The sequence below is a fragment of the Bidens hawaiensis genome, unplaced genomic scaffold (assembly GCF_021521415.1).
Source record: "Bidens hawaiensis isolate Kalapana, Puna unplaced genomic scaffold, B.hawaiensis_p1.1 tig00002153_1, whole genome shotgun sequence".
NCBI classification, from domain to species: domain Eukaryota; kingdom Viridiplantae; phylum Streptophyta; class Magnoliopsida; order Asterales; family Asteraceae; genus Bidens; species Bidens hawaiensis.
In genome coordinates, this window is record NW_027491115.1 from 1,737,419 (window position 1) to 1,752,497 (window position 15,079).

Consider the following 15,079-nt stretch of genomic DNA (forward strand, 5'->3'; position numbering starts at 1 on the left):
CACAATAGTACTTATGTATAAATCATTACGACTTGATCAAAATCCGCTGTTAGACACATGTTGTCCCCTTGCTTGCGTCTTATTACCATTAAGAAACGGACCATAAGGAACACAATATTTGCAAGCCGACAGATTAAATCGTGCATACTCATCCATGGAACAGGACCTTAGGGTATTGCTTGATAACGGGGGTATATCTTGTAGTGGGGATTAGTTGCTGATTTGCTTGAAAAGTATTTTATCCTCTGGTGTAAGGTTTAAGTCAAGTTGGGGTGATTATGTGAAAATCAAATTAAGCCTGAATCAAGATTAGAGCTAATATTTTTCTGACATCTTGTGCCTAATTGAACCTATTAATTGTATCACTGAAATTTCTAACAAATTTTTTAGAAGGTTTAAGTGGACAACAATACCAATGACTGACTTAACACCAGTCATAATAAATGCTGAAAATAAAACTGTGATGGATGAGCAATTTGGTCAATATTATTCCCTACTCAAACTCACAAAAATATGTGATTTTAGTTTTGTGTTTTCACTGTGTTCTTGTTTCTATTTGAAAAACCAAAAAGATTTGTCTTTTCTGATTTAGTTTTAGACTCTTGATGGGCGGGTGAACTATCTCTCTAGGTGTTTTTCATGAATCAAAAAATCTTGCTTTTACCAAACAAAAATCAAAGGATCAAATGATTATCTGTTTTATCCAAGGTCATTAATTTGGACTTGGTAAAATAGAATTTTGTTTGAAATGAGCTTATTTAAGTTATTCTTTTAATGTACAAGGCCATTAAATTGTACTTGTGACATTATATGGGTGTGAATTCAAAGTTTGTTCAAGCATACTTATGCAACGTATAAGTATGAGACTTATACGCCGCATAAGTTATGCGCCGTATAAGTCTCACACTTATGCGCCGCATATGTCTAGGTATATATAAAAGAGTTACACGGCGTATAAGTCACATATGCGCTTGAGTTTGTCTGAGTTCTCTCTAATATTGGTTTCTATTTGCAATCAAAATCTTGGTGATACTTTGATCTGATATATCTGTACTGGTTATTTACACACCATTTCAGATCAGGTGAGATCGAAGTTACCCGTGCAGATTTAGCTCGTATGCTAAATATTACTGAAGAAGAGTTCGAGTTTGATTTTGAGAAGGATATGGGATTAGTTGAAGAGAATGTGTTAGTAAATGAACACATTGTTGAGAAAGAATTGGACAAGGAGCCGGTAACATATGTGAATGTTACAAATCAAGTGTTTCCAAAGTTCGATGAAGAATTTGATGAAGAAATTGAAATGGTTAGTCAATAATTTGATGATCAAGGTAACCCTATACCTGCTAAAACAACTGAAGAAGCTGAGGTAAACAGTCAAGAGCAGGAGGAATGGTTTGAAAGGAAGAAAATCGAGCCTAAACGTATATACTTGAATCCTGTCAAGTATTATAAGAAGAAAGAAAAAGAAGTAAAATTGGGAAAGGTTGTTAGTATTGCTTATCTATAGAAGATAAGGAAAATTGCTGTCAGAAGAACATACGGCGTGCAATACTTTGATAGCCTATGTGAGTTAAAGTCTTTACCATGGTTGGACGTGGTGGATATTGTTGATAAAGAATTGTTGAACTGTCCTAAACATGGAATGGTGAAAGATATCTGGGAGTTTATTAAACGTCAAGCTAAGTGCAGATTTCGAAGCTGGACTCCTCAAACTCCATATCTTCATGTAAATACTTGGAGGTACAAACAACCAGAAACTCGGAAAGTGATTCCAATGTACCCGATTGAACAAGACTTTCATGTTTATTTTCAGTGGTGGTACTATGATGAGAACCGTGGTGAAGCTCAGATAGTGTTAAACAAAGATGGAGTGTGGGATGTGATAGATGTGATGGACCCGATGTGGTAAGTGAACTGTTCTGAGAAGGATATAGAGACACTGTATAAGTGCAAGATTCAAGTGTCACGAGATAAACATCATGCGTCTGCTATGCAATACCAAAAGGTGATTAAAATTTGTTATAAGTATAAGATTCACTCTGGAGAAGTCTGGAAGAGCAAATGGTTTGAGTTTGGTGGAGAGGAAGCAAAAGAGGAGAAAGAAAGAGAGGAGGAGATAAAGGAGAAGATAAGGATTGCTGCACTGAAAAGATTTCAATTCAAAGGTGTTGGAATATCGATTTCAACTAGTTAGAACCCCTCATCTAAACGTTCATGGGAAAATATGAGGAGTGAGTATAGAGAACAGACTTTTAAGAAGAAAGATTGAAGATCGAAAACCTAGCAACATCCAAGGGGGAGTCTGTTAGGACATAATGTCTATTGCTAGGGTCTTAAATGTGTTAGATATGATTGTATAGGGCTAAAAATGTCAAATGTATAATTTGTGTTTGTTAGTCAACGCATAAGTCTTCAAGTCAATGCATATCATATTTGGCGTATATGATAAACGTCGTATATCATATACGGACTTGATGAGCTTGTTCATGTTTCCTATAAATAGGGGACTTATGCGTTTCTACTTAGACTTTTGGACATTATCAGAGAGAGAAAGTAGAGAGAGAAAGTGTGCAATGTGTAATCTTTTCTTGATATATATGAAAATGTGCTTAATGTTTACTTGGATGTGTTCAATCTCAATGGATTTCGCACTTTGAGTTACAAGCTGTAACAAATAGAGATCCTTATTGTCATCTACTTCAAGATCGCATCCTTTTTCATACTCTTCTTCTCTCACAGTCATGCTTCTTTCTACACTGGGCTTAGTAGTCGGTTCTTTAGAGGGTACTCGGTTGACACGTGGCCTACCACGGCGTCCCTTGCGTCCTCCTTGTCCAATAGTTTTAGTACCAGCCGTCGGATTTCTAAAGGAAAAACACAAACATCGTCACGTGAGGAACTATTTAGTATAAGGATAGTAAGGCTGCAGGTAATAACAGTGGCCAGCCGGGAGTAGCTGCTCACGTTACTTTCTGTGTCCTATACACTTCCTTTCGTGAGTCTACTTGTGCTCGGTTCTACTTAGAGGAGTTAGAGCATCAAATGTTCAAATATAATCAAGCAATTTTATCACTAATAATTCATATAAATTTCCTTACTTATCCCTGCGTTACACGTAAGGAAATTCACGTATTAAGCTTGCTTGAGTGACACATGGCATTCTCTGACTGGCATCTTCTTTCTTTCTTCGGTTCGTCCCATTCTCTGTTCGAGTCTAAGCATGAAGGATGCTTATTCTCTCGAACTTATGCTCTGATACCAACCTGTAAGGCCCCCGACCCGGGTGCCCTACTTTCACGCTGGTTGGATTTACTCATTCACATCATTTGGAAAATCAAAGTTAATTAAAACATTTTGCGGAAATAAAAGTCAATAATTCATATATAACATAAATACTTTGTCTTAAACAGAAATATCATGAGTCTTAAACGTAAAACATAAATGACACGAGAGTCTTTTTCATTGTTGCCACGTGTCCGTCCTCATCAAGCAACTTGTCTCATTCTACTTGCCTACGTGCATACTAAAAGTCAGCTACGCTGAGTGAGTTCTAGTTAATTAACACACATAACATTCACTTACTTACTAATACGCATCCGAAGATGCGTATTAATACTTACCTATTCATCCATCATTCACATACATATATACGTTCATACTTCTTAATGACTACATACCTCAGATATTATAAGGGTCCGGTCCCTTCATACCTTGGATATTATAAGGGTCCAGTCCCTACATACCTCAAAATTTATAAGACCCGGCGTCCTACATACCTTGGATATTATAAGGGTCCAGTCCCTACATACCTTGGTTATTATTAGGGCCCGGTGCCCTCTAACATACCATACAATTCTACTTCGTTACATTTCCTTTCTACTTCCTTTAATCATAACTAATATAACAACTACGTGCATACTAGTTAACCAATCCATATCACATTCATACGCAAGCATATATCTATATACACTTTACCATTTAAGGTAAGTGTATTAATCTAACACATCGTAGTATGCACACAACCCCGAAAACATAACACATAAAAAGGGGCTAGAACTCACCTAGATCCTGTTACACTCGGAGTTAATCGTGATTCCTTTCTTCAGTTGAGCTGGACTAACTGTTTATTAAATAACGTACATGTATTAATTTTCTATTTTTAAACTCCTTTCCTTTCCTAAGTTAACAGAGTTAACTTTTAAGTTAACGGAACCGATCATATAATCGCGTCAAACAGATTATATTAATTAACTTTATTTTATTCTTTTCTTAATCCATACTTATTATTGTTACTAAGAAGCTGTTCTTAGATTATGAACCAGTCAAACGAGTCTTTAACGAACTCCAACTGTTTCTTAACGAACGTTGTTACAAGTTTATATATATTTACGCTTTCATACAAGTTTATAGTTTTAACGGGTTCTTAAATGAGTCGGGTCTCAGGTTCGGGTCTCGTTTATTTTTATCCTATTCCTTTATTTTTATTATTGGTTATTATTATTATTATCTTTTATTATTATTATTATTATTATTACATATTACTAAAATGCCCCTCAACCCTTATTCATTTATAAATGGGTTCCCATCACCCTTCTTCCTTACATCACCAACTGCCGCCGCCACCTTCCCAATTCCGGCAGTCCGACGACGGAACTGAAAGAAGGTAAGGAGGAGCTTGGATTCGGGTCATACTTAAGCTTCTTACTTGGATCTTGAGTTTAACTTAACCAGGCTTCAGTTGCCTTCCCCATACTCGACTCAAATCGAGTCGAGTTTTGCATCTACACTCAATCCGAGTCACCCCTATTCCACTCGAGTCCACGGGTCGAGTCGCTTTACTCTTCCAATCGAGTCAAAGAAGTCGAGTTGGGCTTTCGCTCGAGTTTACAGTTTCACTTGAGTTTCACATGTTTGGCTCGAGTTTATTTTGCTCGACTCCTTGGATCCACTCGGGTCGACTCATCGGCTCGAGTTTCTTCATTTCAGTTCCAGTCGAGTTTTTTTTTTTTTTTTTTGTCTGAGTTGTTTGGCTCTCTAATTCGAGTCGATTGGTTCTGTTGAACCGAGTTTCATAACTCACTCGACGCACTTCGAGTCGAGTCTCACCTTCATTACTCTAATCTTCAATCGAGCCGACCCCCTATTCTTACAATGGAATCGACTAGAGTCAGGTACCCATATTCAATCGGCTCGAATGGAGCAGGGTTTCCTTGTTTAATCCGACTCCAAGATGGATATGGTTCCATTAACATGTCGGATCTCATTTCAAAACCAAGTTCATTTTATCTATATGTATATACATGTCAAAAAAAATGCTTTTAACCTACCTCTATGGTTTATTACTTGGTTCTGTTAGGATTCGATGAGGTCGGTTCGGTTTGTTTCATCACGTGTTTAACTTTCCAAATTTAGTTATTCCTTTATTATTATCTTAGACAATAACAAGACGGAAATAAAAACTGTCACACCCCGCCAAGGCGGAAACGCAGGCGCGCGATGTTCATGGATAATCACAGCTATTGATTAACGTGGCGATCCTATATGCAATACGATGCTTGTATATGCCCACAAATTTCTTCCTGATTTTAATAACCTGAAAAACATACTTAAAAGTCAACATAATGTTGGTGAGTTCACAGGTTTTAAATGCATGATTAAATCCGTTGTTTGGAAGATATTGAGTTTCAAACGTTTACAATATATAAAATGGCAAATACATGTTTTCATGATTAAAACACTTATCAGCAGCTTATGTTTCATGACAAAACGTGCTTTAAAACTTGTTTATGTTCAAGTAAATAAACCGTATTTCAAAAGTTATTTATGTCTTCGTGACTAAAACGTACATTGAATCTTATTTATAAAGTTGAAAACTTTGTTTGTTATGAGTGCGTTTTCCCGATTAAAACATTGTCCAAAAAGTTTACGTTTACGAACTTAAAAGCCCTTTTATATACAAGTGAGTGTATGCGATGAAACATGATATATACAATAACCTAAACAAGATCGATAATCCTTTGTAGACTAGCTAAGAATACAAATTAATATATGACAATGAGCCTATAATCAAACCCAAATCCATATGTATGACCGATAACCGTGCCATCACGGGGTGAATTATATAATATATGTTCCCATTAACATGTTGGTTAGAGCGACTAGCCATGAGCGGGGGATCAATCCTGATAGTACTACCCACATATTCCTCGGCTAAACCCATAGTTAATGATTATAGAATGTATTGATCTGAAGATCTTAAGGGCCCCGTGTAACTCATGCTCATATAAAGATTCTATGTCTTGCTCACTAATTATCGTATTAAATATGTTTATGCAAAGTTGTCAAATACGTTTATCCAATGTTACGAAATAAGTTTATGTAAAGTTATAAAATATGTTTATGCAAAGTTACAAAATGAGTTTATGAAACGTAATTAAATAAGTTCATGCAAATGCAAAGATATCTAATAAGTTTAGTATGTTTCTCCTCCTAGTTTGTAAAACAGTAAAAGAGAAAAGGGGCTGTGAAACTCACCTCGGCGTCGGTGAGTGATTTGTAAGAATTCATGTTTGTATTCGTCCTACGTGCGTCCTAAGACAAGTACGACTAACTTAAGATCGGCTCGACACATTAAATAAGTATATCGGTTTATGCTACGTGTTCACCCAAAACCTAGACTTACGTGATGACACGACTCGCTTGAGATACGCTTATGTTTAACGTATTTATGAATATAAATAACTTCAACTATATGTTTATCTTGGTATTAAATAATGACCAAATATATATGACTTTATTTATTTATTTTTTGGAAGTATTGAGTTAAAAATATATATAACAATATATATTTTTCTAACGTTAAGTAACTAATTATTAATAAAATCCTTGTACATGAAAACCCTTTTTAAAGAGTAACCATTAGTTCTTTCAAAATTCAACATAATTTTGTTGTTAAAATTAACTAATATGTTCATTGGTTAAGCATATAATTGTTAGATCCACTCATAAATGGTAAGTCTCATGTATCTTTTTACTAGATTTATGTTAAAAAATCATATTTAAAGTAAGAAAATGTTAAATCCGTACTTTTGTGTTATGTTTTAAGTTACATGATATTATATATACATTTTTATTAGCATTTTTGTTGCATATACACTTGGGTGAACATGATTTAACAAAAACACTAACATCAAAGTAAGCAAATTAAGGAAATAAGAAAGATTAGAAGCTCACTATGCTTTATGACGAATTTAAAAAAAATAATAAGAAAATATAAGCCTTTATGCACCAACTATTGGGCTCCTACTCCATGTTTGTTCTTGCAAAATGTCTTGACGCTTTAAAGGTGGTGATGTTGGAAGTCTTGGTTTAAAGAGGACAAGAAACAATATGTTTTGTGTGTTGTTGAGATGTTACTCAAAGATAAGATGGAAGTGGTGGTGTAAGTTAGTGGTGGGTTTCGGTTTGCAAGGAAAGGAGAGGAAGAAATGGGGTAAACTAGTATTGTTTGTTTGATGTTTGGTGTTTGGTGTTGTGATAGTTTTCTAAGTTATGAAGTCTTTTATAATCCTTTTAAGTCATCTGTGCCAAGAACTACATTCAACACTAGATGCCAAGTAGTTCAAAGATTTGGTGTGGATGTGTTGAACCGAATCTCCATGGCAGGAGATGGTTGGTACGGTTTTGGGTGGGGTAACAAGAAGGTGGCATGTCATGATATTCAACTCATTGACCCAATCCTACTTCCATTCTTGAGTAACAATATAATTACAAAGATATTTTGTTATTATTGTTATTATTAAAATATTATTATAAGAAGAATAATAATTTTACTTTCACTTATGTTGTTACCTTATCCATGCAAGTCTAGAAGTGGGGGATTGTTTATGCAGGGGGGTTTGGTCAAAGGGACCGATTGGTGTGTTCAACTCAGGTGCATTTCCTCATTGACTTTGTATATTATCTATTTGAATGTAATTGTTTTATTTGTGGCAAGATTCCCTGGCCATGGGTTACACAGTACTTTATTTTGTTGTTTGATTCTTACACCAAAACATGTAAAATATGGGGTTCTATGACCATATGTCTATTTGTAAAACAAAATCATTCAGATGGTGATGCTGATTCGTAAATGGTGGCATAAATTTTAATTATTGTTACACAATAATTTTAAGTTAGTTTACGTTGCAGGTTTAATTAGTTGATTTTAGTTTGGATGTTATTTTAATTATTAGATTAGATTCACTTTCACATTTAGTTGTAACTCGAGTTTGATCACATGGGTTCACTCATCGAATTATTTGCGTTTCGGACACGGTTCAGAGTCAATATACATGAAAATATAGTGTACATGAAAATATATATGTTCCATCGTATCACCAACCATTGGGTCAGGTTTTCATGCATGGGAAGCGAGAATGCATGAAATTTTACTAGACTTGAATTGACATGATAAGCTTACAGGTATTTTAATATGGTTATGACTAATAATAGTGTTTATTTAACGCTAATATGTTTTACGGATATTGCGGGTTGTCACAAAAACGAAAGATGAACCTTAATCTTAAAACATACATTGTAGATTGGGATAGATTGATCTTGTTTACATTGAAACCTTAAACGAATCCTCTTAACAATCTTCGATGAATGAAAGATGAAAAGTTTGTACAGGGGGGGTGAGTATGTGTTTGTGTGTCTGATGATTTGGATGTTAAAGGAAATGATGATAATTAGGGCTTTGGTTTGTTTTTATAGCCTAAGCCCAAGGCTTTAAGCCCATAATCCTTTCTAAGCCCATAAACCATTTTAATTTTTTTCTCTCATCTAATAATTATTTAATTAAATTAACTAACGTAACGATACACACAACTAAAATAAATTTATATTATTTTATTCGATAACTTCTAAAAACAAGGACGTTACACTTCTTGTTTAGTGACTTGGGTGAGGAGGCCCGCATTACCCGTTTTGACTGATGTTTTAATAAACTGTGACCAGATCAAATATATTACTCGAGTTTGACTTGAGGTGAGGAGGCCCGTATTGCATGTTTATGTTAAGGCGGGTCAAATATATTACTTGAATTTGACTCGAGGAGGCCCGCCATTTTGCTAAACCGTGATCAGGTCAAATATATTGCTTAAGTATTGATTTGAGGTGAGGAGGCCCGTATTACGTGTTTAGGTTTTGTTAAACGTGATCGAGTCAAATATATTACTTAAGCTTTAAATTGAGGTGGGGAGGCTAGTGTTACGTGTTTATGTTTGGTTGAACCATGATCAGGTCAAATATATTACTTAATTCATTGACCTCGTGTTTAATGACTTGGGGTGGGGAGGCTCGCGTTACGTGTTCAACTGATGTTGTTAAGTTGGGACCGGGTCAAATATATTACTTAAGTCTTCACTTGAGGCGAGGAGGCCCGTGTCGCGTGCTTAACAGAGGAAAAATATTATATTATTATTGTTGTACTTATTGATTTTAAATATATTTCCTTATGTCGTTTATAAAAGAATGAACTCACTCAGCATAAGCTGACTTTGTGTGTATGCTAGATTGATTTTCAGGTTGAGGAGTTGGGGGGATACCGTTTGGACGTGCTCGAGACTACCCGAATGATCAAAGGCATCTAGTCGAAGAAATTAATAAAATAAACAATTTTCTTTTATTGCAAGTATTTAATTACGAATTTGAACTTGGGCGTGTTTCCCGGTTTTGGGGTTTTGTACTCGAATATTTTCCGTTGCATGTCACTCTAGACTTGTTTTAATAAATTGAAACTGTTTTTGACGTTTACTTATAAATTTTTTGGTAAGATGACCAACTGTTTGACTCCCGGGTTTCGGGGTCTTGCGCTGAGTGTTTGTAAGTGAGTTTAGAGGTTGCGAGCGAGTTTAGATGAATGTGATGATCATATTTATACTAATAATTGGAGCGTTTGGTGTATAACTATCTTACTTTGGTTTGACCCGATATTCCGGCCGTTTCAGGGTGAAATTATGTGAGGTTAAACGAAATTATATGTTTTAATCAATTTTTACGGGATTAATATTAAGTCCTTAAGCGTTTTACATGAATTAATCAAGTTAAAAAGCGAGAATTAAGTGATTTGCAGGGTTGTCGGCGCCGTTTTCCGACGGCCGGAGCTCCGATTGGAAAAACGGGGATGGGTTTGGGGGGGGGGGGGGGGGGGTTGGGTAATTTGTTTAACAAAATAATATAATTTAAATTAAATTTACACTAACGGCCCCTCAAGTTTCAAATTCCTTTTAAAACATAATTAATTTAGAATTTGCCATTTGAACCTTGAACTTTCAAATTATATTAATACATAATTTAAATTAACATTACAAGTTACACCCTTAACTTTGGATTCTGTTATAATTGTAATAGAACTTATATTACTTGAATATTTTTGCTTTAAACCCGCAAAGTTTTGTTAATTGATCGAAAATAGTAGAAAATGAACGAACGATGAACTTCAACCATTGGGAATATTTTATTAACGATAAAATAATAAATAAAATACATTGAAACGAAACAACGGGTTAGTTTAACGAATCCAAATGCAAATACGAATACAAATACAAATCCAAATACGAATATAAATTGACAAATGCGTGCAACGAAACTTGTGATATATATATATATATATATATATATATCACAAGTTTCGTTTATATATATATATATCACAAGTTTCGTTGCACGCATTTGTCAATTTATATTCGTATTTGGATTATATATAAACAAAACCAAATATTTAAAATTGGTCGGGTTTTCGGGTTTGAAAAGTAACGAATGTTACATCCCTTTCCCTACCTTCATTATTTGGTATCGTATACAAAAGTAATGAGGTTTCGAATACAAATACAAACTGTCGAGCTTTTATTTATTAATTAGATGCTCATTATAATTGTAGATAATGTATTGTTTCTAATCGTTCTATGTAATTTGATTTCAAAGGGCATTTGCTGACAATGGTCGCATGGACAGAGGTAGTGCCCGTGGTGCCGACTGGTGTTTGTTTCAGAATATTTGTACTAAAGGTATTTTTTGTTATAGTTTCACATAATTTTTTGAAAATATGAAAAAGGGCCAAAACTTCATATAAACATTTTGCATAAACTAATGCTGCCAGAGTTTTACAAAATTTTATAAAAAAGGGGGCAAAACTTCTCAGCTTTTTTAGTTATGTTGATGTGCAATTTAATCCATATATTTTTATTATAAGCTATGAACTTATTAAGTATTATTATTTTTATTATTTAGAATGATTGATTTAATTATTTGGTATATCAAGGCAAGAATTAGGGGTAACTTTTAAAGATAATCATTAACCACATTAATTGAGTTAAATATAAGTAGATTAAAAGACTTGAAACTCCCTCATTCAAACAGATTATAAATATTATCTTTTTCATTGCGTTATACTCCTAAGTGTTCTTGCTAGACCATTGCTATATCAAGTAAGTTTAGTTAGTATTTCTTCCCCATTATTTTGAATGTGATATCAAGTTTCTTAAAATTGGTAAAGGATCATGGAATCAAAGAGAGTAACTTTTTTAAAGACATGAGGATCACCAAAAGAGAGTTTACAATAAAGATAAGGATTGTTCGACTTTGGAAGAAACATGATCAATTCGACAAGAATAAAGTTACGTTAATTGATATGGTTTTTATGAATGATCCTGTATATTTGCCTAATAGCTTGGTATTTACTATATAGTTAACTAGATTTTATCCCCTGTATTACGGGGGGTTGTTTTATATAATTCATTTTTAATATTTATATATGTATATTTGGATTTTAATTTTATTTATTATAAGAAAGTTAATAATTAATATACTTGAGGTTTGATGATAAAATGGTTTCACAAATTAATGATATGTTATAATTTGGTTTAAAAGCTATATGGGTTTGGTGATACCCATTACCCATTTATTTTCTTTATTATAAAATTGTTTATTAATTATAAATAATATATTTTTTAAAATAAAATACGATATTAATTTTTAGTATATCCCTATTTTATAGGATTTTCATATCAAATATTTTATCAGATTAATTTTTAGTATAATGAGATGTTATAACCCGTTTAAGAGCTATCTGAGTTTGGTGAGACCTTTAGCCGTGAATTCGGGTCAAATGCGTGAGAAACCTTCATTTACAAATAAAGCAATCTGATAACTTGAAAAAATGGTTGTTTTACATTTTTCATTTTTTAATATTTATTTTTTGGATTTTAATTTTCTTTATTGTAAGAAAGTTAATATCTGAAGTTAATTTTTCTGGGTATAAGGTGGATGAACAAAGAGAGTGAGAATTGACGGAGAATAAAGGGGTTGTTTTCTTTAAAGTTTTGATTACAGTTAAGACGGGATACATTATTACATTACACAAAGATTAATTAGCTTAATTCTTCTAGCGTCTGGTATCGCAAAACATTATTTTGTTGATTCTGGTGAGTTTCTTCGGAGACCTGGCTTCCGGTATATATAAATTCTCTGTTATTTAAATAAATCTTTTAAGATTTTTTTCTTAATAAAATAAGATAATGTTCATAGAAAATAACGATAGATGATGTTTATTATTAAAGTGTTATACATAGACATGGACGACTAAATATAATTAATAATATACTAAGAGTTTGATGATGAAAGAGTTTCGTAAATAAATGATATGTTATAACCCGTTTAAAAGCTATCTGAATTTGGTGACCTATGACCCGCTTATGTTTTTTACTATAAAATTGTTTATTATTTATAAATAATACCTTTTTCTTTTTAAAATGGATATTAAATTTTAGTATATCCCTATTTTATAAGATTTTCATATCAAATAATTTGAAAGATTAATTTTTAATTTAATGGGATGTTATAACCCGTTTACGAGCTATCTGGTTTTGGTAAGATCCATACCCATGAATTTGGGTTAAATCAATGAGAGGCCTCCATTTAAAAATCAAGCAATCTAGTGGCTTCCATAAAAGGGGGGAGCGGCCACATCGCGACACGTAGGATTTTAGGGTTTTCGTTTATATATATTATAGATGTTTACTAATTGTTACACGAATTCTATATAAATAACTTAAACTTTTAATTAAAGAAAATTTTGTATAACAATTTATCATTAAAATCAAAACGATTACAATAAAGTGGCAGACAAACGGGCAACAAGCTGTGCCGCAACCCCCTTTTGAATAGCAAAACCAATTCTACTAAAAACAAAGCGTTGGATCGTAGGAGACGACAAAGTACTATAAACGACACGCTGAACCCTGTTTAGAAAATTCATGCCCTCCGGGGCCAGAAACCCAAATGTATCAAAAGCAAAAGGGAGAAACACGTGTTGATTTTCTAAACAGGCTTTCTTGTGTTTGGCAACTTTGCCCGATTCGGACTTCAACGCAGCCTGACCCACAACAAATCCGCGGTCCCTGAGCCCCACAAGAGGAGACACTCCTGTAAGGTCCACACAAGCATGTTTCCCCCCTGCCCACCCAAACACAAGAATATCAGCCGGTCGTAACGTAGACCTCCCTTCGAGGGGATCTGTACAATTAATGTTTACTCATTTTTACCCAAATGCATATCAGGGGACTAGAATACAAGCAACTCTCTACAATACCTTTTTTTAGCAAATGTGAAAGTGAACTATGTGAGAATGATTATTACTACATTCATAAAAAACGATAGATTTGTAACAATTGTGGGACTGTAAAGCATGTGAATAACTCACATAAAATCTCTTTTCTGTGGCACACAAATGTTTCATCATGCAAAAACTTTTACGGATCCAAGTTTGGTTTCGACTTCATGAGTTTTCAGTCTATTTTAGAAGATCCTGTTCCTAAGAACTCAAGAATCCGTTAAATTCCTAAAACTTATTTCACCAGCTCCTTATTTTCTTTATAAGCATTACCAAACTAATATCTTATGTTATATTAACTTAGACTTTCTTGGATATGTCCGTAACTGCTACGAAATGGAGAATAAAACTACAAGAGCTGGCAAGGAAGTCATGTATGTGAAGCTGAAGTTAGAAGATCTGGAATAAGCAATTCTTTTAAGTTATTATACGTTAAAATGATAATGATTGTAATTATTTTATTTTCTTATCTTTCAAACTAACTAATTTTAGGGGTAAAACCATCCTGACAACTTTATGAGAAGAGTACTGTGAACAAATGTTAGACTTCATGGGAAAAAAAGAGATGTTCATGTTGTTATTGTTGTTTAGTTCGGAAGTATAAACTCTTACTCGGGTATTTAAGTAGTTTTTATTGCTTGTCGTTGGTAATTATCATCTTTAATATAGTTAATTGCATTTTAGGTGCCACTGTGAGAACCGTTGCAAATGCTTATGATGTCACGCGATTGTTTATCAATACGGACATTGAGGAAATAGTTACATTCAAGAAGAGGTACATGCTAATTACCAATAAATGATATTACTAAAACTGACTTTTGTGCACACCATACTAACATGAATTCTCACTTCATGTTACACAGGTTTGTTGAAAAAAATTTTGATGAGATTTCATCATCTCATGTCTCAGTCGGTACTTCAATGGTCTCTTTGGCTAAAGAAGAGTTTCTAAACAACAACAAAGGGTATTGCTCTATTGTTTTCAGATTTATGTGGTTGTATAACTGTAATACTCGGAAAGTTCTTAAACAATAAACCAATAAATGTTGGATTATGATATCGATAATTTAAGAAGTTAGTATCTCGTTAAACGAATAAAATGTTAATATCAAATTTACCGAAACTTTTAATATAAATATTACAAGTTAGAAGTTGAGTAATAATATAAGTTTAGGGATTAGTTAAACTAAATATTAAAGTAAAAGGTTTGATTGTAAATGTTGAATTAAATAACAACTTGAAGATGAAGGACCATTGTAGCCATTTGTTGAAACTCAATTTGGATCATACCACAATGACGTTTCCATTCCGAAGATAACGGAGAATTCAAGCCTAGTATATCTAATCGATTCTAAACTAATAAACTGATATTGAGGGATATCATATTAGTTTAAATACAACAACATTAATCGCACCATTAAAAAT

At 33.5% G+C, this 15,079-nt stretch overlaps 1 protein-coding gene across 1 annotated transcript in view; it reads left to right on the top strand.

Annotated features, from left to right (window-relative positions):
* The window catches only part of LOC143608392 (uncharacterized), an 88,543-nt gene that overhangs the window by 8,658 nt on the left and 64,806 nt on the right, over positions 1-15,079 (top strand). Inside the window, exons 4-9 of the mRNA XM_077083443.1 lie at positions 1,078-1,306; positions 1,511-1,729; positions 1,817-1,908; positions 10,969-11,051; positions 14,339-14,429; positions 14,518-14,619. Of these exons, the coding sequence (XP_076939558.1) occupies positions 1,078-1,306; positions 1,511-1,729; positions 1,817-1,908; positions 10,969-11,051; positions 14,339-14,429; positions 14,518-14,619 (816 nt within the window). The remainder of the gene's footprint in view (positions 1-1,077; positions 1,307-1,510; positions 1,730-1,816; positions 1,909-10,968; positions 11,052-14,338; positions 14,430-14,517; positions 14,620-15,079) is intronic.